Below are 25,090 nucleotides of genomic sequence, written 5' to 3'. Positions count from 1 at the left end.
ATTACCGTGTAGTTTACCAATAAAATGTTCTGATGGTGAAGTGGACATACTCAGTATTCATATCCCGAAAGAAAGAAATGATCTCACTACAATACATTTTAATAGAAAGTTGGCAAAAATAGATAAGATCTTGCTACCGTGGCAAGAAAAATACCTGTCTATTTGTGGAAAAAAATGACCCTGATTAACTCTTTAGTCATATCCCAGTTTACCTATTTGCTTATGGCTCTGCCTACACCTATCGACTTGTTTTTTTAAATTATGAGCAAAAAAGATTCCATTTTATTTGGAATGGCAAGCCAGACAAATTTAAATGGGCCTATTTATATAATAAATATGAATTCGGAGGGCAGAAATTATTAAATATTAAAGCGTTAGACCTCTGACTAAAGGCTTTAGTCATAAAAAAGCTATACTTCAATCCGAAATGGTTCTCTAGCAGATTAGTAAGAATTGTTCACCCTGTGTTCAAGAATGGCCTTTTTCCCTTTATTCAGATGACCACTTCCCACTTTTGGTTATTTGAAAATGAAATCTCTAAAATCTCGCTATTTTTAAAACAAGCCATAGAAAGTTGGTTGCAATTTCAGTTTACATCGACCAGAATAGACAGGAGAAATATTACAACAAATATTATGGTTAAACTCAAATATACTATTTATTTTTGGAGATTAAAAAAACTACATTATCTTTTTTAAACGAGATCATAAGTAGGACTGGTGGAGTTACAGCGCATTCGGAAAGTATTCAGACCCCTTGACTTTTTCCACATTTTGTTATGTTACAGCCTTATTCTAAAATGGATTAAACTGTTTCCCCCCCCTCAATCTACACACAATACTCCATAATGACAAAGCAAAAACAGGTTTTTAGAAAAAACAGAAATACCTTTACATAAGTATTCAGACCCTTTGCTATGAGACTAAAAATTGCGCTCAGGTGCATCCTGTTTCCATTGATTGTCCTTGAGATGTTTCTACAACTTGGAGTCAACCTGTGGTAAATTCAATTGATTGGACATGATTTGGAAAGGCACACACCTGTCTATATAAGGTCCCACAGTTGACAGTGCATGTCAGAGCAAAAATCAAGCAATAAGGTCGAATGAATTGTCTGTAGTGCTCCGAGACAGGATTGTGTTGAGGCACAGATCTAGGGAAGGGTACCAAAACATTTCTGCAGCATTGAAGGTCCCCAAGAACACAAAGGCCTCCATCATTCTTAAATGGAAGAAGTTTGGAACCTGCAAGACTCTTCCAAAGCTGGCCGCCCGGCCAAACTGAGCAATCGGGGGGAGAAGGGCCTTGGTCAGGGAGGTGATTAAGAACCCGATGGTCACTCGGACAGCGCTCCAGAGTTCCTCTATGGAGATGGGAGAACCTTCCAGAAAGACAAGCATCTCTGCAGCACTCCATCAATCAGATCTTTATGTTCGAGCGGCAAGAAAGAAGCCACTACTCAGTAAAAAGGCACATGATAGCCCACATGGAGTTTGCCAAAAGGCGCCTAAAGTACTCTCAGACCATGAGAAACAAGATTCTCTGGTCTGATGAAATCTGAGTTCTATTAGATAGATAGCTCTGAATCCATGATATGGCAGAGGTTGAAAAACCATAACACAGAAGTTCTCTCAACAACAGGTTATGGTCAATAACATCAAATGCTGCACTGAAATCAGCTCCAACAATCTTCTTGTTATCAATTTATTTCAACCAATCATTAGTCATTTGTGTCAGTGCACTACATGTTGAGTGCCCTTCTCTAAAAGCATGCTAAAAGTCTGTTGTTAATTTGTTTACAGAAAAATAGCATTGTATTTGGCCAAACACCATTTTTTCCCAACAGTTTGCTTAGAGCTGGCACCAAGCTGATAGGTCTGCTGTTAGAACCAGTAAAGGCCGCTTTACCACTCTTGGGTAGCGGAATGACTTTGGCTTCCCTCCAGGCCTGAGGACAAAGACTTTCCTCTTGGCTGTGAGGTGAAGAAAAAAATTACTGAGAAGCCCAGCTGGACACTTTCCTACATTTTGATATTCGCGAGAAGCAGGCCAGGTACTTCTATGCGTGTTCAAGCGCAAGCGCTCCATCAATATTAACAGGACAGAGAAACCAGACACTTGCTCGTTGTTCACATGGAGCGCGTAAATGATATGAAATAAATCAAAAAACTTGTTTCTCACAAATGTAGCAGGTTGTGAACTCTACAAACAACGTTTCTACTGCGAGAATGAGAATGGTAAATTACTGTAATTAATACATGCATTAACACTAATTAATGTAACCAAATGACAGGGATTAATGGTAAATTGCCTGTTTTAGAAACAGTAGACTACCACATGGGCATTCATAAAAGTGCATTGCGGCCCGACACTGTATAGCCTAGGCTACTATTCTACATTGCGGGGATAGGAGGGCGGCCATTTTATTTGTATCATCTAGGGCGGCATATCGGCCAGGACCGGGCCTGATCAGAGTTGATTAGTCTATAAATTAAGAAAAGTATCAAATTATACCATGCCAGGTTGGCGAGGATTGGTGCATTGTCCATTTGACACAACAGCAGCACATTATAGACCTCAATTAATTAAGTCAGACAAATCCAACCTTTTTTTGAAGAAGACCGATTTATTTATTTACTAGCAAGCAATGAAAATGTACATTGTATAAAACAAAGTCCATACAAACATTTTTTTACTAAAGTGACATAGCCTATAGCACTATACACCCCTGCACATCTAGCGGTTTAGCTGCTCAAACATAAAACGACAGTTGTAAAGAGGAGGAGATGTAGACAGTTTAATAGACAGACTAAGTTAGTAAAACAATTGCTTATAATCATTAGTAAACACTATTAGGTAAAGTTTATCTATATTAAAATAAAGTTAATAAAAAAAAGAAATCCAAAAAAAATGAATGTAGGCCTATAAACATTTGACGGTTATTTTATTTTCATGACGGTCTTCATCCTTAACCATCATTTACACGGTTATTCAATTACCGTCACAGCCCTAGATGGTTATTATATCAATATTCGCGCATTAAAAAGGTGTTTCCCATAGCCATTTCTCGCATCATTTATTTTACAGACAAAAAGAACCCACCTTGTCTAACGGATTTTGTTTTGTCAACATCTGGAACGTTTACATCCATCAGGCATGTGTGGCAATTTTTATCCAACGTACTTTACTCGCATAACAAGGTTGGATGGGAACCTGGTTATGGTGACTGATCCCCTTATGTCAAATGTCTAAGCCACTCCAAACACTCCCTTTGACTATAATTCTAACTCATCAACACAGCACACCAGAGTAGGCAAGATGACTCACTCTCTGTGTCAGTCTTTTCAAACTCCACATAGTCAGGCTTCTCTGTCTGAAGAGAGTTGATTCAAATCTTGTGAGAGTTTGATGAGCAAAATTGATAGATGTTATTCCCCCATCACACATCCTGGCTTAGGCCTAATGCAGTTAAGACTGGACACAAACAATAGATTAGAGTTAATTTAGGAACAGCTAGGAGGAAGGAGGAGAATCTTATCAACCCTGTAATATACATCCAAGATCTCATTAGTCTTCTGGTCTGACGACGCATAATTTCATTGCCCACCCCTCCATCTCTCTGACACACTGATTGTTATTGTCTGTCAGTTCAACATCAAGGTCACGTTCTGGAGTGTGCCACATACTGAACGCTGCAGCTATAACTAATGAATGGAGCGGATTCCTTTGATGTAGACTATTCTACATGATATATCTGAACGATGCACAACGGCGTTGAGCTCTACTGAGCCCCCTGTAATCATCATCATTCAAGCTAGCTAACCTCAATCATTTTAATCTTTCCTTCCCTCCTTTCCTTTCTCTACCAGTCTCGTTCTCACTCTCCCCTTCCCTCTTGGAAGCTGATCCTTTGATGCTATACATATACTCTCAGGGTAGCTCCAGTAGCCCAGCCCTGTGCTGCAGTATCCAGATCAAGTCTTATCAAACATCACACACACACACACACACACACAGGGACTGTGTAATGGAGTGACTACACATTACTCCTCCTAACCGTGTTCACTTGAATCCACTCATTACAGAAAGCGGGGATGCGTGACTGGTCAAGCAGTAAACCCTATCAGCACTCTGCTAACACTGCTTGGGAGCACTGAGCAAGTCAATCGCAAGGTCAGTGCTCAGCTAGCACCATCACTGGGGGGCAGCATTTACATATCATATGCATGCTCCCAGCATCAGAGGAGAGAAAACAGCATGAGCATCCAGGAATACTGATCACTGGACTAATTACAGGGAAGCAAGTGACATAGTCACTGCTAAAGACTAAGCCGCACTTCTTATGAACCAGTATGAGGCGGCATAAGGATCATTCCACCTCAAAAAGCACAAGAAAATAAAATTGACACCCACCATCTCAGATTGTGCTGAAATTGTTTCTGTAGTTAGAAACGATAAGATTAGCATTCTTGAAAAAATATTTTGTTGGAATATAAATTGATCTGAGAAATTAAGCTAATTGATTGCACCCAAATTGGCCATTTTAATTTATAGGATTAATATAATCTTACCGAACATCCGATTTGTACCATCATTCTTCTTAACAATGAGTAAGACATGAGGAAAATGTTCCACTAGATGCCGCTGTTCCTGCTACTGCCACATAATTTAATCTATTTTGCTGGTCTCGTGTGTATTAAATGGATCATAACATTTTCTTTGCAACTTTGGGTAGAAAACCAATAGATTTTGTTCATGATAAAATAAATTGTGTGGTCATCCTCACAATTCAAGCCAGACCTCCATGAAAGCAATTCAGTTCGTCCTTCTCTTAGGCTTAATCTGTGTCCAGGAAACAGCCCATATGTGCACGGTTTACTCCCTTAAAAAAAGGTCTGGATTAGTTAGACCATTCCTGGTGAACAAGCAAACCATTAAGCTACTGCAGCTCTAATGGTTTCAATTTTATGATCTGTAAAGGTCTTCAAATGGTAAAAGTCCCATACAACAATGTATAGTGTTTTGCAATGGCATTGGGTTGGGTTTAATGGCAAATGTCACTAATCACACTACGTATAAAGATGTTTTCTAATCATTTTATTGAAAAACATGACTGTCATGCAATGGTTTATAATGGCATTATTTTTAGGACTGTCAAAGTTAACGTGTGACATTTATGGCGTACATTTTTTAAAATGCCATTAATCGCATCTCCATTTCGTCACTGCACGGATCATTTTAAGCGCACGTATGAATGCCTCTTGATTCAACCAACTTCCCACAATGATATTAAATCAGAACAGGACATCCATTCCATTTAGCTACTGTGGTTGTTGTAGTTCTGAGGCCAAAATATTTAAGCTAATGATCCCAATTCTACTAGTAGCAGCTTGTGACTACTTCATGTTGAAGAACATAGATAAGTAGCCTATGCTAGATCTTATAGCTTTATTATATTTTACCTTTAGTCAGACCTGGCTGATATGGTATTATCTTCTGTGCAATTCATAACATTGTTGGACAGGTTTAAAAGCTCGCTGTTCTTGGTATCCAAAGAGACACTTATTTTTTCCTATAGTCAACCCTCCAATTAGAAATTGGGAGAACATTTTTAGAATGCCTGAAGTTTTAACAAATCAAATCTTATTTGTCACATACACGTGTTTAGCAGATATTATTGCGGGTGTAGCGAAATGCTTGTGCTTTTAGCTCTGACAGTGCAGTAATATCGAACAATTTCACAACATATACCCAATACACACAAATCTAAGTAAGGAATGGAATTAAGAATATATACAAATATGGACGAGCAATGTCAGAGCGGCATAGACTAAGATACAGTAGAATAGTATAGAATACAGTATATACATATGAGATGAGTAATGCAAGATGTGTAAACATTATCAAAGTGACTAGTGTTCCATTTATTAAAGTGGCCAGTGATTTATAATCTATGTATACAGGCAGCAGCCTCTAATGTGCTAGTGAAGTCAATTTAACAATCTGATGGCCTTGAGATAGAAGCTGTTTTTCAGTCTCTCGGTCCCAGATTTGATGCACCTGTACAGGCAGTGGCTCGGGAGGTTGTTGTCCTTGATGATCTTTTTGGCCTTCCTGTGACATCGGGTGCTGTAGGTGTCCTGGAGGGCGGGTAGTTTGCCCCCGGTAATGCGTTCGGCAGACCGCACCACCCTCTGGAGAGCCCTGCGGTTGCGGGTGGTGCAGTTGCCGTACCAGGCGGTGATACAGCCCGACAGGATGCTCTCAATTGTGCATCTGTAAAAGTTTGTGAGGGTTTTAGGTGCCAAGCCAAATTTCTTCAGCCTCCTGAGGTTGAAGAGGCTCTGTTGCACCTTCTTCACCACACTGTCTGCGTGGGTGGACCATTTCAGTTTGTCAGTGATGTGCATGCCAAGGAACTTGAAGCTTTCCACCTTCTCCACTGCGGTTTCCTGAAGTCCACGATCATCTCCTTTGTTTTGTTGACGTTGAGTGAGAGGTTATTTTCCTGGCACCACACTCCCAGTGCCCTCACCTCCTCCCTGTAGGTTGTCTCGTCATTGTTGGTAATCAAGCATACTACTGTTGTGTCGTCTGCAAACTTGATGATTGAGTTGGAGGCGTGCTTGGCCACGCAGTCATGGGAGTACAGGAGGGGGCTGAGCACGCACCCTTGTGGGGCCCCAGTGTTGAGGATCAGCGAAGTGGAGATGTTGTTTCCTACCTTCACCACCTGCGGGCGGACCAGTACTTGAGTATGTGTGTGTGTGTGCAGACGCAAATGTTAAACTTCAAGAACATCAATAAGAGGGAGTAGGCCTACTTAACCATTGGGACCTTTTTAATAGTTTGACAGCCATAATTATTTTATAGAATTGTCACAATGTCTTAGTTACTAGACCATTTCTCCATCATATGAGAATTGCACCATCATGAAATCCCCTTTCCCCTCCGTGTCTCACTCACTCAATTGCGTTCTGACCGCTCCCTCTACACACGGGTGCTGTGTGCGCCTACATAAATAAATGCCTATAAAAACGTATCTAACTGATGGGATACACAAGCTACATTCCTTGCCAAATTATGACAGTTTTATCACAAATACTAAATGGACTGGTTGATTGAAGTAGGGAAATTTGTTCCAACAATGAGCTGCAGTTTTGAAATAACCGCGTCATTTTCAGTTTACAGGCTACTTTGCGGGTGTCACTAGATACCACAGCCACAAAGTCAAAATGGGTTATATCGTTATAGGTTAACTGTGTGGTTAATGGTTAGGTTTCAAATCAGATTTTAAGAAGCGAAATTGTAGAACCAGGCAGGGTTTATGACTTTGTGGCTGTGGTAACTAACGTTAGTGACGACCTACTTTGCGAACTGCTAGTGGCATTTAGAAGTCAGTCAGTCTAGGCCGGCTATTCCCAAACTGGGTAATGCTATCCGGGGTACGCAAAATAAAAATATGATTCACATTTTCAAACAGTCCATTTAGATTTTCCAACGGGGCTATACATTTGGGTGATGTATTTTTCTCGCCTGAGTAGTTTCCCTGCCAAATGAAACCATCTACTGTTCAGCGAAATAACAACACAATGTCAAATACAGGTAGCCTAGTCAAATAATTAACATCCAATCACATTAACCGTTACTCTCTCGCGGGAATTTCACTAACTAGCCAAACTTAGCTGCTGCTCATTCCGTTTGCTCGAAAATTGATATATGGTTAAAAAAACATAAGGCCCGCGTCCATAGAGACACATACCAGCTCTACTGGTAGTACTGCTACTACCTGCAGTACTTCACCTGCACCTGTCGACGACAAGTTGTTCTGCTTCCACGAGCACATCCAATTCTAGCATCAGTAATTCTACATTTGTTGATAGCCCAGCTAGCATGGACACTGACAGTTGTGAATCTGATGCAGCCGAAGAGCTACTGCTCCCTTACACGGGAAAGCACCGAACAACAGACAGAGACGTTGGACCATCGAAGAGGCGCAAATATGATGAGAACTACATTGATTTGGGGTTCACTTTTATTGGAAGTAGTGCCTTTCCTCCACCACAGTGTGTTATATGTGCAAAAGTACTATCTCACAACTTGATGAAACATTCACTCTTGCGCAGACATTTAGAAACGAAACATGCCAATTTGAAAAATAAGCCACGGGAGTTTTTTGAGCGAGAATTAAGACGACTTTCGAGTAGTAAGACATGTATAAAAGCAACAAATACCATTAATAAGAAGGGCCTACCGAGTGGCTCGGACAGGCAAGCCCCATACTATTTTGGAGGGCTTAATTCTTCCTGCTGCCGCGGATATGGCTGGGACAATGCTGGGGGAAAAGGCAAAAAAAACGGTACAGACAATGACTTCATCAAACAACCCTGTTTCACGACGCATCAGTGACAATGCAGGAGATGTTTTGAAACAATTACTGCTTCGCATACAAGCCAGTGAATTCTATGCGTTACAGCTGGATGAGTCAACAGACGTTGCGGCCTGGCTCATCTCCTGGTATATGTCCGTTACGTTTATGGGGGGTCAATTAAGGAAGACATCCTCTTCTGCAAACCACTGGAAACCAGGACAACAGGAGAGGATCTTTTTTAAGTACTGGACAGCTTTGTGACATTAAATGGACTTTGGTGGTCAAGATGTGTTGGTATCTGTACTGATGGCGCAAAAGCCATGACAGGGAGACATAGTGGAGTGTTAACGCGCGTGCAAGCAGTTGCTCCCGACGCCACTTGGGTACACTGCAGCATCCACCGAGAGGCTCTTGCTGCCAAGGGAATGCCTGACAGCTTGAAAGACGTTTTGGACACTACAGTGAAAATGGTTCACTTTGTTAAAGCAAGGCCCCTGAACTCTCGTGTTTTTCTGCATTATGCAATGATATGGGCAGCGACCATGTAACGCTTTTACAACATACAGATGTGCGCTGGTTATCAAGGGGCAAAGTTGACACGTTTTTTTTTTTATTGAGAGACGAGCTTAAAGTTCTTTACTGACCATAATTTTCACTTGTCTGACCGCTTGCATGATGACGAGTTTCTCACACGACTGGCCTATCTGGGTGATGTTTTTTTCTCGCCTGAATGATCTGAATCTAGGATTACAGGGACTCTCCGCAACTATATTCAATGTGCGGTACAAAATTGAGGCTATGATTAAGAAGTTGGAGCTCTTCTATGTCTGCATTAACAAGGACAACACACAGGTCTTTCCATCATTGTATGCTTTTTTGTGTGCAAATGAACTCAAGCTTACGGACAATGTCAAAAGTGATATAGCGAAGCACCTGAGTGAGCTGGGTGCGCAATTAAGCAGGTACTTTCCCGAAACGGACGACACAAACAACTGTTAAGACACTGATGCCCTTTGCAACCACGTACCTATGTGAGAGTAAATTCTCGGCCCTCACTAGCATGAAAACTAAATACAGGCACAGACTGTGTGTAGAAAATGATTTAAGACAGACTCTCTCCAATACAACCCAACATTGCAGTCATGTGCATCCTTTCAAGCACACCCTTCTCATTAACCTGTGGTGAGTTATTCACAATTGTTGATGAACAAATAAGGTTTTATATGTAAGACGGCTAAATAAAGAGCTAAATTATGGATTATTATTATTTGTGCCCTGGTCCTATAAGAGCTCTTTGTCACTTCCCACGAGCCGGGTTGTGACAAAAACTCAGACTCATACTTATGTTTAATAAATGTATTGTATAGTGTGTGTGGCAGGCTTACAATGATGGCAAAAAACAACATTTGAGAATGCGCTGACCCTGGTGCGCAGCTGGAGGTTGAATGTTTGAAGGGGTACGGGACTATAAAAAATGTGTGAACCACTGGTCTAGGCTATTACCCACCTAAACATAAAGGTTCCACGCTGAAAATATGCAAAAACATTAGTTTGATAAAGACAAAGAGCATATTTTCATCAGAATCATTAAGCCTAGGCCTACTCACCAAACAAATGTCCTCGTTATAATTCATCGCCATGCAGTGTTCAATGTAGAATAGTTAATCCATTTAGAAAATTCCAAAGAATAGGCATAATAAACTAAATCGAATGTCTGTATATCGAAAAGATAGATTCTGGTTTGTAACCTTTGTCTTTCAACTTGCCAAATTGAGCCCCGTTTCAAATTGTCACTCTTAGAGAATAACTGTTCCAGAATTTAATCATTTCGCACTATTCTGTTATATTACATAATGTTTTTTACTAGAAAATAGGTGTCTTGACTGTGATAAAGACTTGGGAAATATGAGCGTCTTGTCTGCTAAATTAACAAAACAAGTCTATGCCATTGCACAGCCATAGGCTTCTACAAGCAAGCGCCACACTGCTGAGGTTACTACCTTTTTCAATATTGTGTTCCACGATATACTATACTCAATTGATATTACAGTTTCAATAAATTAATCTTAAATTACACTTTTTTTTATTGACTGAATATATGACTGAATATATGCGGCAATTTAGCAATTAGGTTCCGTTATCTGTAATTCTTATGATAAATTAGGCATTGTTGTTCACTGTTGGCATATAGTTAAATGCGCACATATCTTTTTCCAGTGCCACCCTTGTTAAAAAAATAGCTGATTTTTTATTCGACTAATCGAAAAAAAATTGTGAGTACTTGAACACCCCAAAAAAGTCAAATGCCCATCCCTAACTATATTGAACAAAAATATAAAGCGCAACATTTTCCAACGATTTTGCTGAGTTACAGTTCATATATGCAAATCAGTCAATTGAAATAAATTCATTAGGCCCTAATCTATGGATTTCACATGACTGGGCAGGGGCGCCAGGCCCAGCCAATCAGAATACGTTTTTCCCCACAAAAGGGCTTTATTACAGACAGAAATACTCCTCAGTTTCATCAGCTGTCTGGGTGGCTGGTCTCAGACGATCCCGCAGGTGAAGAAGCCGGATGTGGAGGTCCTGGGCTGGCGTGGTTACATGTGGTCTGCGTTTGTGAGGCCGGTTGGAATACTAGAAATACCCCAATATTTTGACATACAAATAACACATCTTTAGGCTATTCACTATAGACCTACTTCCTATTCTTAAACTATGACACTATAACCATAAATAAAGTCAACACATGATCATAACATGATAACATAGGCTAATGGTCATCATCAGACAAGGAGAAAGACACTGAAAAAAATATGCACAATATTAGTGATATTAGTAGGATGGTGGTGTTAGAAATAGTGTGGCAGGAGTAATAATATATTACAAATAATTAAGAAAGTATGTGGCCTCAGAATGTTGGGTGGAAAAACAGTGTTTAAAGGATGCATTTCCTCTACAGAGCTCTGGCTTTTACAGTCTGCACAAACTGCAGACAGCAGAGTCAGTTCTCTCTGCTCATCCCCTCTCTATTGCTACAGATTCAACTCCTTAGTTGAGTGAGGCTTCACCGTCACCTTCATCAACACTGGTTGTTTACTTTAAATCCTGGTACCTGGTTTGAGCCTGTTGGGGTATATCCTTCCTATAACAAAGTACAGTATATTGTACTCCTTTTCCATAACTACAGTATAGACCAGTGGAGGCTGCTGAAGGGAGGACAGCTCATAATAATGTCTGGAACAGAGCAACTGGAATGGTATCAAACACCTGGAAACCATGCGTTTGATGTATTTGATACCATTCCACTAATTCCGCTCCAATCATTACCACAAACCCCGTCTCCCTAATTAAGGTGCCACCAACCTCCTGTGGTATAGACTGTATCCTTGCTATACCAGGCATGTACACAACACAACCAAAAGTATGTGGACACCTGCTCATGGGCATTAATATGGAGTTGGTCCCTGCTATAAAATATACATGAAAAAAAAAAATTATGCACTCACTAACTGTAAGTCGCTCTGGATAAGAGCGTCTGCTAAATGACTAAAATGTAAAATGTATAACAGCCTCCACTCTTCTGGGAAGGCTTTCCACTAGATGTTGGAACATTACTGCGGGGACTTGCTTCCATTCAGCCACAAGAGCATTAGTGAGGTCGGGCACTGATGTTGGGCGATTAGGCCTGGCTCGCAGTCGGCGTTCCAATTCATCCCAAAGGTGTTCGACGGGGTTGAGGTCAGGGCTCTGTGCAGGCCAGTCAAGTTCTTACACACAGACCTCAACAAACAATTGCTGTATGAACCTCACTTTGTGCACGGGGGCATTGTCATGCTGATACAGGAAAGGGCCTTCCCCAAACTGTTGTCAAAAGTTGGAAGCACAGAATCGTCTAGAATGTCATTGTATGCTGTAGCATTAAGATTTCCCTTCACTGGAACTAAGGGGCCTAGCCTGAACTATGAAAAACAGCCCCAGACCCTTATTTTACATTCCACCAAACTTTACATTTGGCACTACGTATTCGGGCAGGTAGCGTTCTCCTGGCATCTGCCAAACCCAGATTCGTCTGTCTGAGTGAAGCGTGATTCTACACTCCAGAGAACGCGTTTCCACTGCTCCAGAGTCCAATGGCGGCAAACTTTACACCACTCCAGCCGACGGTTGGCTTGTGCATGGGGATCTTAGGCTTGTGTGTGGCTGCTCGGTCATGTCAACCCATTTCATGATGCTTTCGACGAACAGTTATTGTGCTGACGTTGCTTCCAGAGGCAGTTTGGAACTCGGTAGTGAGTGTTGCAATCGAAGACAGACTATTTTTACGCGCTACGCACTCTGCTGAGCCGTTGTTGCTCCTAGACGTTTCCACTTCACAATAACAGCACTTACAGTTGACCGGGGCAGCTCTAGCAGGGCAGAAATTTGATGAACTGACATGTAGGAAAGGTGGCATCCTATGACGGTGCCACGTTGAAAGTCACTGAGCTCTTCAGTACAGGCCATTCTACTGCCACTGTTTGTCTATGGAGATTGAATGGCTGTGTGCTCGATTTTATACACCTGTTAGCAACGGGTGTGGCTGAAATAGCTGAATCCACTAATTTGAAGGGGTGTCCACATACATGTGGCAGGTTTCTTATAGCAGGGGCTCCCAAGCTTTTTCACTCAGGCCCCCCTTCCAGCATTGCGGAACATCCCGTGCGCACACACGCCGCCATTATTTATATGGGCACAAGCACTGTTCATGACACAAACTGTTCACACCCCTCTTGTTGGTGGAGAGAATTTTGCAGGTTTAAAGCTTATTTCCTGCAATTCAATACATTTTGCCATGTCTAATGTGTATTCATGTGATATTTGAGTGACTCAAATATTACAACAAAATCTATGGGCTAAAAAAACCTATCTAAAAAAAACATTAGCTGACATGGGCTAGTTGATCTGGACATTTCTGACAATTTATAAATAGCTCTCTAAGGTATGCAATGACTGACTGACATGACAAGAGGAAAACTGATGATGCACTACCCAATTTCGAAATTGCACCTTTCAAGAGTAAGTTGAAAGCCGGACTGAGTTCCTTAAAAAAAAAAAAAAACGGTCTTATAGGGCTGGGAATTGCCAGGGACCTCACAATACAATATTATCACGATACTTGGGTGCTGATACGATATGTATTGCGGTTCTCAAGACTCTCGCGATTCTATGTATTGCGATTCGATATTGCGATTTGATGTTCCAAACATATTGCTTACTATATGTCTGCTGCAGAGAGACAAGAGAGCATGAGAAAACTAGTTTTGAACAGTCAGGGAAGTAAAATATAAAAAAATGTTGGCTCACTATTTAAAAAGATGGAGATCAAGCTATAGGATGAAAAATAACAGCGTTTTGGCGCAGGTAAAGCCGACGCTAACGCTACCTACAGTAGCAAAAAATAAAACATTGATACTTGGGAGTCAAATATCAATATATTATTTTTGGCCGATATTATATATAACTGTATCGACCCCCCCATCATAAACCATTTCCTTTACAGAGAGATGACTTTAGAGGTGCAAAACCACTTAATTTGATTAATCATGCACCCCTCCCATCGATACACCCACAATGCCTGTCTGTGCCAAGTGACATGGCAGCCAAGGAACTCTAACAGAGTAAACTTATCTCCATCTAATCAAAGGGGGTCAGAGTACATCATATAATATCTGCTGTCAAAAAGTAATGAAAACTATACTATATCATATAGCATAATGGTCTGAGACTACATCTGTTCCAGGTTTGTAAATTTGTTCATAGGCTGTCACTAAACATTCAATTTTCTGGGTCACCCTTACAGTAAGTTAAGCTGCATCTCACTAGTATTTACTATTCACCACCCTGTTCCTGGACTGAAACCATGAAGCCTCCATCACTGAGGGACACACTTCTGGAAAGACACCTGTATGCAGGAGTCAGGACAGTCAAATGCAGCCTTGACGTTGCAGTAACAGCATGGATATAAGAGGATGAGAATGATAAACATGGTGTCTGTAAAAGACGATCTGATGGAACCTGAGAGAGACTAAATGAGATCTGACAGCTAGGTGCAGGAGCCTATAGACCCAGTCTGGACAGAGACCCGCAATTCTAATTATATGGATGAACACCCCGTCTGGACACAGACAGACCCCCTAGACGACATAGTCAGAATAGCCTATTTCAAACTGGGACAGAAAACTTATAAAGATCAGACAGGATGGGAATACACCAGAACAACTAGGAACAGATAAAACAGTGTGGGAGAAAGTATGAAGACTGACATCCACAGAAGCCATGTGACATTATTTATAACCTCTCATAAAGGCCCTTATTTTGAGCTGAAGCCAGTCATGGAACATCTGCCTTATTAGATTCACCAGCCTTCAGATTCAGACAAACACTGAGGGCTCACTGAGCATAATGAACAAAGCCATATTCATATATACGAACCCTGCACTATACGACTCCACCATCCCAGAATAGTTGGCAGGCTGACTTAAAAGGCTTTAGTTCTGATGTCACCACAGAGAGGCAATGACAGAAAGAGAAAGATCGAGAGGGATAGAGCGAGACAGGGAAAGACAGAGAGCCCACCATACACCCATGGGAGGACAAGACAAGGCACAAAGAGAAAAACAAAGAGGATTACAAAAAAACTACTTCAACAGACAAGGGACTGACAAGTTCTCATCAATATTAGAATCTCAACGGACAGCCAGCTAGATCTACACTAAGCCACATATCATTGATGCGGAGATAGACAGGAATGTACTCTAGATACACTGAACACTGATGTAGACTGCAGAAACCAACTTGCCTTTTCCCGGCAGTGGGTCTATTCTGAATATAGAGGTGGCCGTTGTAGCATTACAGCTGACTAGCTGTGATCGGGGACCAGCTTTAGGACTGCAGCGCTGCAATATTCATGAAGCTTGTGGAGTGCAGGGACATCATGGGATGGAAAAAAGGAGCACAATGTGGTACATGGAAAACTGGGAACTTTGTTCATGGAAAACCAGGCATTTACCATATGGAAAAGGAGACACCTTTTGTAAGGGAAAGAAAGCAGCAGGCCGACACTCCAGGCAGAGTGAGCTGTGTGAGGGCTACAAAGTAGACATGGGCCTAGCTGGACAGAGCAGAGGACTGCAGAGGCTATAGTGGAGGCCAATGTTGGAAGGCACGCTAACTGCCAGCCTAGACCTAAATCTATAGATCCCATGAGCGTGAATGCCAAATCTGAAAGTGTAGCAAGACATCAAACACAGCACACTCATTCGAGAGGGGGAGAGAGAAGAGACTCAATTAGGTGCGAAAGGTGTGTGTGTGTCCTGTGTCTCAAACACAGGAGGCTGCTGAGGGGAGGAAGGCTCATAATAATGGCCGGAACGGAGCAAATGCAATGGCATCAAACACCTGGCAACCATGTGTTTGATGTATTTGATACCATTCCACTTATTCCTTCCAATCATTACAACAAGCCCCTTCTCCCGAATTAAGGTGCCACCAACCTCCTGTGGTCTCAAAGGTTTCTGTGATCTAAACTCACAGGTTCATTTGCTGAGCTCTGTTGGTGGGCTATGAGCGCATATCACCTGAAAATGCCTAATGCATTTCTGGGTAACAATTAAGAACCTTACTGTGATTGTTTTCAATTAAAATGTTTTTTTTTTTTTTTATCAACTAAAATAGCTTCTTAGCAAAGAGCAGTTTCTCAAGCAAGAATTTTGCTAGGACTGTCTGGGAGTGGTCTGAGTGGGAAGGGGAAAACTGAAAACCAGTAGTTATTGGCAGAGAGGTTTGGGACTCGATTATTGGTCGATCAATTAATGTACCGCCTGGTAATGTCTCCATTCCACCAAAACAGGCTGAAATTTCAGGCAATCTTTTCAAACAGCTCTTACACTAAAAGGGCATTTTCATAATTTCATATTCCAACCTCAATGTGGAAATATACACTCACCGGCCAGTTTATTAAGTACACCACCCCGTTCACGAAAATGGATCACTCCTACAGACAGTGAGTCATGTGGCCGTGGCTTGCTATACAAAGCAGACAGGCATCGAGGCCGTCAGCTACTGTTAGATTAAACGTTAGAATGGGCAAAACAAGTGACTTTGAGCATGGTATAATCGTTGGTGCTAGGAGCGCCAGATCCAGAACAAATAACGGCGTAGTACAACAGTGGTATACAGAACGGCATCTTGGAACGCACAACTCATCGATCCTTGTCATGGATGGGCTATTGCAGCAGACGACCACACCGGGTTCCACTCCTATCAGCTAAAAACAACAAGAAGCGGCTCCAGTGGGCACGCGATCACCAACAATAGACAATTGAGGAGTGGAAAAACATCACCTGGAACATGACAGCGAGTTCAGTTTACTTGATTGGCCTGCGTAGTCCCCAGACCTCAACCCAATACAGCATCTTTGGGATGAGATGGAACGGGCTGTTGTTTCGCAGCATAATGTACTGCCATCCAATCTGCAGCAACTGCGTGATGCCATCAGCATAATGTACCGCCATCCAATCTGCAGCAACTGCGTGATGCCATTGCGTCAGCATGAACCAACATCCCTGTGGAATGTTTCCGACACCTTGAAGAATTCAGGCTGTTCTGGAGGCAAAGGGGTGTCCGGCCCGGTACTAGATGGGCGTACCTAATAAACTGTGTATATAAAACACAGGACAATCACGTTTTTGACTGCACTGGGACTTTAAGCTACAGCTCAGACTTCCTGATCCGCACCCAGCATACCAGGTTTACACCCAGACGCCAGAGGAACAAGCACCCCTCTGTTGAAGGCAGAGTGAGAACACAAACTTCAGTCTGTGGGCCATCTGTAATCAAAGACATAGCTATGTTGCAAACATAGGCCTAATCTTTCTGCACAGCAGAGGCCTGCTACCACTTGTCCCTGGCTAATGAGTCACTTGAAGACGCAAGACACATATAAGACCTATAGGTTATGTAAGCCTTTGTAGACTGTGAGCCTTTCCATTGATAGGTTAACTTAACCCTACTGTTGGCTGGATAGGTGTGTAGTAGTAGGCCTAGGATAATCCTTGGATTAAAATCCACTTCCCTCCCTCCCTTTCTAGCTCTCTCCCTCTTGTAGATGTCTGGCCCTCCACTGGTGGTGCATTTCCAGTGATGACTCAAGGTATGATGGTACTTAACATGGTGCTTTGTGTGGGAGGCTCGACGCCATGAGCACCGCCATGCTGGGCAGTGAACACATGGCGAACATACAGTGAGGGAAAAAAGTATTTGATGGTAGGTTTATTTGAACAGTGAGAGACAGAATAACAACAACAAAATTTCAGAAAAACGCATGTCAAAAATGTTATCAATTGATTTGCATTTTAATGAGGGAAATAAGTATTTGACCCCTCTGCAAAACATGATTTAGTACTTGGTGGAAAAACCCATGTTGGCAATCACAGAGGTCAGACGTTTCTTGTAGTTGGCCACCAGGTTTGCACACATCTCAGGAGGGATTTTGTCCCACTCCTCATTGCAGATCTTCTCCAAGTCATTAAGGTTTCGAGGCTGACGTTTGGCAACTCGAACCTTCAGCTCCCTCCACAGATTTTCTATGGGATTAAGGTCTGGAGACTGGCTAGGCCACTCCAGGACCTTAATGTGCTTCTTCTTGAGCCACTCCTTTGTTGCCTTGGCCGTGTGTTTTGGGTCATTGTCATGCTGTAATACTCATCCACCACCCATTTTCAATGCCCTGGCTGAGGGAAGGAGGTTCTCACCCAAGATTTGATGGTACATGGCCCCGTCCATCGTCCCTTTGATGCGGTGAAGTTGTCCTGTCCCCTTAGCAGAAAAACACCCCCAAAGCATAATGTTTCCACCTCCATGTTTGACGGTGGGGATGGTGTTCTTGGGGTCATAGGCAGCATTCCTCCTCCACCAAACATGGCGAGTTGAGTTGATGCCAAAGAGCTCGATTTTGGTCTCATCTGACCACAACACTTTCACCCAGTTCTCCTCTGAATCATTCAGATGTTCATTGGCAAACTTCAGACGGGCCTGTATATGTGCTTTCTTGAGCAGGGGGACCTTGCGGGCGCTACAGGATTTCTGTCCTTCACGGCGTAGTGTGATACCAATTGTTTTCTTGGTGACTATGGTCCCAGCTGCCTTGAGATCATTGACAAGATCCTCCCGTGTAGTTCTGGGCTGATTCCTCACCGTTCTCTTGAGATCTTGCATGGAGCCCCAGGCCGAGGGAAATTGACAGTTCTTTTGTGTTTCTTCCATTTGCGAATAATCGCACCAACTGTTGTCACCTTCTCACCAAGCTGCTTGACGATGGTCTTGTAGCCCATTCCAGCCTTGTGTAGGTCTACAATCTTGACCCTGACATCATTGGAGAGCTCTTTGGTCTTGGCCATGGTGGAGAGTTTGGAATCTGATTGATTGCTTCTGTGGACAGGTGTCTTTTATTCAGGTAACATGCTGAGATTAGGAGCACTCCCTTTAAGAGTGTGCTCCTAATCTCAGCTCGTTACCTGTATAAAAGACACCTGGGAGCCAGAAATCTTTTTGATTGAGAGGGGGTCAAATACTTATTTCCCTCATTAAAATGCAAATCAATTTATAACATTTTTGACATGCGTTTTTCTGGATGTTTTGTTGTTATTCTGTCTCTCACTGTTCAAATAAACCTACCATTAAAATTATAGACTGATCATGTCTTTGTCAGTGGGCAAACGTACAAAATCAGCAGGGGATCAAATACTTTTTTCCCTCACTGTATAGCGTACTGAATTTAATAACGGTGAGGCATTTGGCTTACCCTCTTTCTCTTGGTCTCTCTCTACAGAATAAATATGAATATTGCCATTCAAATGTGGAACTGCACTGGGCTGAGTATCTAGATCTAGGCCTACATCCATATCTGTGGCTGTGAGCTTTCAATAAACTGTGTCAGTAAGTATTAAGGTTTAAGTCATTGGATCTCGTGATTGTGGGCACCATTGGACCGAGAGCCATGATGCCCAGCGTCTGTGAGCTCATTCCGTATAGGGTTCAAATCCAGGCTGCAAGTTTGGCTCCCTCTATCAGCCCAGGCAGACAGCCTTAAAATCCAGGCTTATCCTGGGAAAACTGGGTCACTGAACTTTCCCCCTCCCTGCTACTGAGCCAGGCCATAGAAACAGAAACCAACCACGCAACAGTCAGTCATTGGACCTCAAATGTGTACGAGCCAAACAATAAACATAACCTGAATGGAAATAAATAAAAAGGGCCCAACAATTGCACTTTTAACTAAATGAATCACATTTGCACTTAAAAGCCATATCCCCGGCCTGGCACCACCTTCTCTTTAACACCGCCATATAGGCCTCCTAGCCCTAGACTAGACTTTAGGGCGGCAGGTAGCTTAGTGGTTAAGAGCGTTGTGCCAGTAACTGAAAGGTTGCTGGTTCTAATCCCCAAGCCGACTAGGTGAAAAATCTGTCGATGTGCCCTTGAGCAAGGCACTTAACCCTAATTGCTCCTGTAAGTCGCTCTGGATAAGAGCGTCTGCTAAATGACTAAAAATGTAAAAAAAATATGTAGACCCTGAAAATGAACAGGTGATCTGTCCTCCCACCAACACACACCCCACAGAGAACACTTAAGGGCTGGAGACAAATGCTATCTGACAAGCAAGACAGGAACATGCAGATGCTAGCTTGGTCTCAGTGTGTGCGGCAGGAGGGAATGAGCTGTCTGTGCATGCGCGCTAGAGACATGTTTCTAGTTTCTCTCCTTCCTAATGCTTGTTCAGGCTTAATATCTAGATCCTAAACCAGCTGCTAGACCTATGGAATCACCTATTGGAAGGCCAGAACAATATGCAGAGTCAAGTTAAGACTGAGGATTTATTAAAGCATGGACCATGCACTGATAACATAGGACAACACATGAACACTTACCCAATCAGACAGCTCAGTGGTCAGCACATGGACAGCATTCAGCAGACTCTTTGACAGCACTTCACAATGAATGGCCTAACTAAAACCCCCTCTTCGCAGTCTTGTACTGGGCTGTGAAGTTTCATATCCCACACTTCACAAGTGGACGCTACGTCAGAACAGTGTGTGAATAGAGGCACATGCGCCGAAAAGAAGGAAATGCTAAACTCCTGAGGAACCCAAAGAAAACAATCCCCTGCTGTGTCTCATCTGCTAACCCTGTCATTCACAGACAACAGGCCTACTTAACCTGCATAGAACAAACTAAAATGGTCTACACTGCCAACCTTATAATGTCCTGCTCCCAATCCAACCCAAAAAAAACCTTACTGAACTTCTGACCTCCGAAACAGAAACAGTAAGCATGGAACCAGGGCAGTAAAACACAGCAGTCTAGGATGATATTACTGCCTCATTATTCAAATATAGGAATGCTGTTATGGGGGGAGGGTAGCCTTGGATTAAACACTAATTAATGCATGTTTTATAACATCTTAACGAATGGAATTGACAATAACACTGAGGTGACATCATTTCGAAAGAGAAGCACGGCTATCTGTCCGACACAGCTGACAAGACAACAACAGTGACGCACTGTAGCCCACAACAAACACATTCTTATTGGGACGGGAGGCAGATATCACCACCCTGTCATATCTCCTGATTCTCTCCCCATTGTCCACACCTAGCACTGGTCTAATCGGCACACTACGCAATTTATTAAGTACAGTGGCGCACCACACTGAGGCTGTATGAGCAACTTCATTACCTTATGGAAGGAGAAATGCTTGGCTCAGTATGTTTTAGTGTGTGTTGTGTTTTCTTGATAATCCAAGGTAAAACATATTAGGCTGTTACTCAAATCTAATTGTATTGGTCACATACACGTGTTAAGCAGATGTTATTGCGGGTGTAGCGAAATGCTTGTGTACTGAACATTACACTGGTACAATAGATACAAAAAGACAAGGAACATCCCTGAAGATAGCCGAAACTGAGTTTGGGCTTAAGTCCAACAGTTTTAATGAGCAAACTAGAAGAAAACAGAACAATCCTGGTCCAAACAGGATGGCCACTGCGGACAGTTCTGCAAGGTACAATTGTGAACACATCCAGCTGAGGGTCTGACCAGGCTTTCTACTCTACCTCTTCCTTTTAAAGGATCAGTCTTAAACAATGGATCGCACACACAGTCACACGCACACACACAGGAAGTCAGGACCACTGCATTCCAGACCATGCCTTCCCAGCTGTGCCATGCACATTTCACATGCATTCACTATGATCAAGGGGGAAAACAATTGCATTCTTAAAAGCATAGCGCGCCAAATGTCATTACGCTAAAATGTCTCTGTCTGTGGGCTACATTTGTCAGGGTCATAGTCTGTAAACAAATACTTTGAAGTCTTCACATTGTAGCCCTTCTTCAAATTCCTTTTAATCCAATGAACTGTCATCCAATACTCTAAATACTTAGACAAACCACTAGGGATGGGCAACTCCAGTCCTCGGGGGCCAGAGTAGTGTCACTTTTTCTCCATCTCTAGCAAACAGCTGATTAAACTAATTGCATTCTAAACTGAAGAACATGATTAGTTGATTATTGGAGTCAGGTGTGTTAGCTGGGGCAGGGGAAAAAGTGTGACACCAATCCAGCCCCTGAGGACTGGAGTTTCCCATCCCTACACTAGCTGCATCATGTCAACAAGACTGTTAATTACCCTACTCTGGGTGAAGTGAAGATTATACTAGCTAGACAAATTGCTAAATATTCCAGTTGTTTATTTGACTGAATCTGCATAATAAATCAGTGTTTGACAATTTAATCTGTAATGATTGTCATTGCCTCCCACAATGAAATACCACAATATTGTGGTTAATTTATAACAAGTAGGAGTGAATGGTTTAATCAACAAAGGAAAGACAGTAATGACACCATCAACTGTATTGTACATCAACTGTATTGTAAAGTCCCAAAACAGCAAAACTATCACTGAGTTCATTAAATAAGATCCAATGTACTGTTTTTAGGGCTAAAATTAAATGGAATATTCATAGCTTTCCCTTGCTGCCCGATTGCGCCTATAGGCGTTGGGCCTTGTCTGTTGTGTGGAACCAGACTGAATCCTTCGGGGATATTCTACCATAACATAAAGACGACACTGTCACAAACAGGCACGCAACATTGTAACAAAGCCCCCCAATGACCAAGGGTGGCGACGGGCTGTGTAATTCTGTTGATCAAAACAGAACAAGAGAGGGATTATCTGTTGAGAGCTATTGCGATATGAAATTCTGGCCAGGTACCTTCCACCGCTCTAAGCAAAGGTACTCACCAGCATTTGAGCGACAGGTTTTTAGTGTCAACCCCGTAGTATGCTTTCTAGTGTGACATTAGGTAAATTTGAATACTCTGCGTCGTAACAATGAATGTAACGTGCGTGTTGTTTTATTGTAAGAATGTATCAAAATAGCTAAGCAAGTTAGCTATTGGTTGCTATTGCTGCAGTTACCTTGTAGACATCTCCGTATGTGCCGCTTCCTATCCGCTGAATTAGCTCGAAATCCTCCTGCGGATTGCGCCTGGATAGGTCGACGCTGGAATTCATCTTTAGAACTCCGATTTATGGTTCCAACTGGTATGGTTGAACGTCACCAATACTAAAAATCGACGAAAACAAACCTTGAAACATACAGCGTCAGAAAATCACAGCCAACCTCCACTGAAACTTCAACATGGCTTCCAATGCTTAATGGGCATGCGCAAAAATGTAGTTTACATTCTCCATAAAAAAAAGCAGGCTGGGAGGAAGTGTCCAGCAGCTTTACAGTGCCGTGGCAGTCTGGCAGATGCCTGACTAACAATAAAGACCAAGACCAAGATAAAGATGGAATGAAACGGGTTATTGGCTGAAGATAATGATATGGGCCCCAAACTCCAAACTACTTGGCTTTTATTTATTTTTAGGCTATGTAGGCTATGTGGTGCGTATGCTTGAGTTATTTCTGAATGCCTTTATGGCAGGGCTTTTGAGAGTGATTTCGACAGGAAACCTATACGATTTGTCCACAAAACTGGCTAGCTTTTAATTATTTACTTTTTACATTTAACCGAACCCCCATGTTTATGTATTCAAAAGTCTTGTTCAACTGCATTGCTAAATCAATCACTACTACTATTACTCAATTGATCATAGAAAAGTCTATACATTGGTTTTGGTGACGAGGGATGGAGTGAATAGTTGAAGGGGAGATGAGCAGGAAATGTCATTATTGTCCTCTATAGGGGGTGTTAAATAGTGTTAGTCCAAGGCCGGGTACTTTTATTAGCCTCTTGATGGTTTGTGTGTGTGTGTCACATGTGTTGGTTACGCAAGAAGAGCTGGGCCAACTGGTGCAATCTGTCAATCTTTCCCCACTCAACCCCCAGTCAAGATGTTTCAAGGAGGAAGTCTCCCAAGGAAGATTGGAAGGGGAAATCAGTCAACCTCTAATGCAGGGGTGTCGAACTCATTTTGCCCCGGAGGGCCGCACTGAAAATGTGTTATATACACATTGTCTCCCGAGTGGCGCAGTGGTCTAATGCGATGCAGTGCTAGCTGTGCCACTAGAGATCCTGGTTCGAATCCAGGCTCTGTCGTAGCCGGCCGCGACCGGGAGACCCATGGGGCGGCGCACAATTGGCCCAGGGTAGGGGAGGGAATGGCCGGCAGGGATGTAGCTCAGTTGGTAGAACATGGTGTTTGCAACGCCAGGGTTGTGGGTTCAATTCCCACAGGGGGCCAGTATGAAAAATAAAAAAATAATGTATGCACTCACAAACTGTAAGTCGCTCTGGATAAGAGTGTCTGCTAAATGACTAAAATGTAAAATGTAATATTTCCTTGCAGTCAAAATGTGCAAAAAAATTGTGCTCTATCCATTGTTTTTTGAATATTTGATGTCCCCCGACTGTCTAGTGATTATTAGTGAGCTGGACAGTCAAGAAACGGTATGAACAGAGGTCCATTATCATTTCTACATAGTTTGGATTTAATTTGAGTCATTTTAAAGTATATTGAGATCGCTTCCCCCCAAAAACGTTAGCCACAACAAATTGGAATTGATAACATATCACACGTTTTGCAAATTCGTAACATATTTTTGACGAATTGCAATTCGTAACATATCACACATTGTAATTCGTAACATATCATACAAAATTGATGGGGTGCAACTCTATTAGGAAGGTGTTCTTAATTTGTTGTGTGTGAAGCAACGCCAGCACAATAACTGTTCGTCGGGAGCTTCATGAAATGGGTTTCCATGGCCGAGCAGCCGCACACAAGCCTAAGATCACCATGCTCAATGCCAAGTGTCGGCTGGAGTAGTTTAAAGCTCGCCGCCATCGGACTCTGAAGCAGTGGAAACGCGTTATCTGGAGTGATGTATTACGCTTTACCATCTGCCAGTCCAATGGACGAATCCGTGTTTGGCAGATGCCAGGAGAACGCTACCTGTCCGAATGCATAGTGCCAACTGTAAGGTTTGATGGAGGAGGAATAATGGTCTGGGGCTGTTTTTCATGGTTCGGGCTAGGCCCCTTAGTTCCAGTGAAGGGAAATCTTAACACTACAGCATACAATGACATTCTAGACGGTTCTGTGCTTCCAACTTTGTGGCAACAGTTTGGGGAAGACCCTTTCCTGTTTCAGCATGACAATACCCCT

At 42.4% G+C, this 25,090-nt stretch overlaps 1 protein-coding gene across 1 annotated transcript in view; it reads right to left on the bottom strand.

Annotated features, from left to right (window-relative positions):
* The window catches only part of LOC121571963 (mitogen-activated protein kinase kinase kinase kinase 3), a 71,114-nt gene extending 47,994 nt beyond the window's left edge, over nucleotides 1-23,120 (bottom strand). Inside the window, 1 exon segment of the mRNA XM_041883837.2 lies at nucleotides 22,895-23,120. Within this exon segment, the coding sequence (XP_041739771.2) occupies nucleotides 22,895-22,990 (96 nt within the window). The 5' untranslated portion in view covers nucleotides 22,991-23,120.
* Nucleotides 23,121-25,090: the final 1,970 nt, after the last annotated feature.

This window comes from Coregonus clupeaformis, chromosome 1, assembly GCF_020615455.1.
Source record: "Coregonus clupeaformis isolate EN_2021a chromosome 1, ASM2061545v1, whole genome shotgun sequence".
NCBI classification, from domain to species: Eukaryota; Metazoa; Chordata; class Actinopteri; order Salmoniformes; family Salmonidae; genus Coregonus; species Coregonus clupeaformis.
Note: the sequence above shows the minus strand (reverse complement) of the source record. Positions and strands in the feature narration are given on the sequence as shown.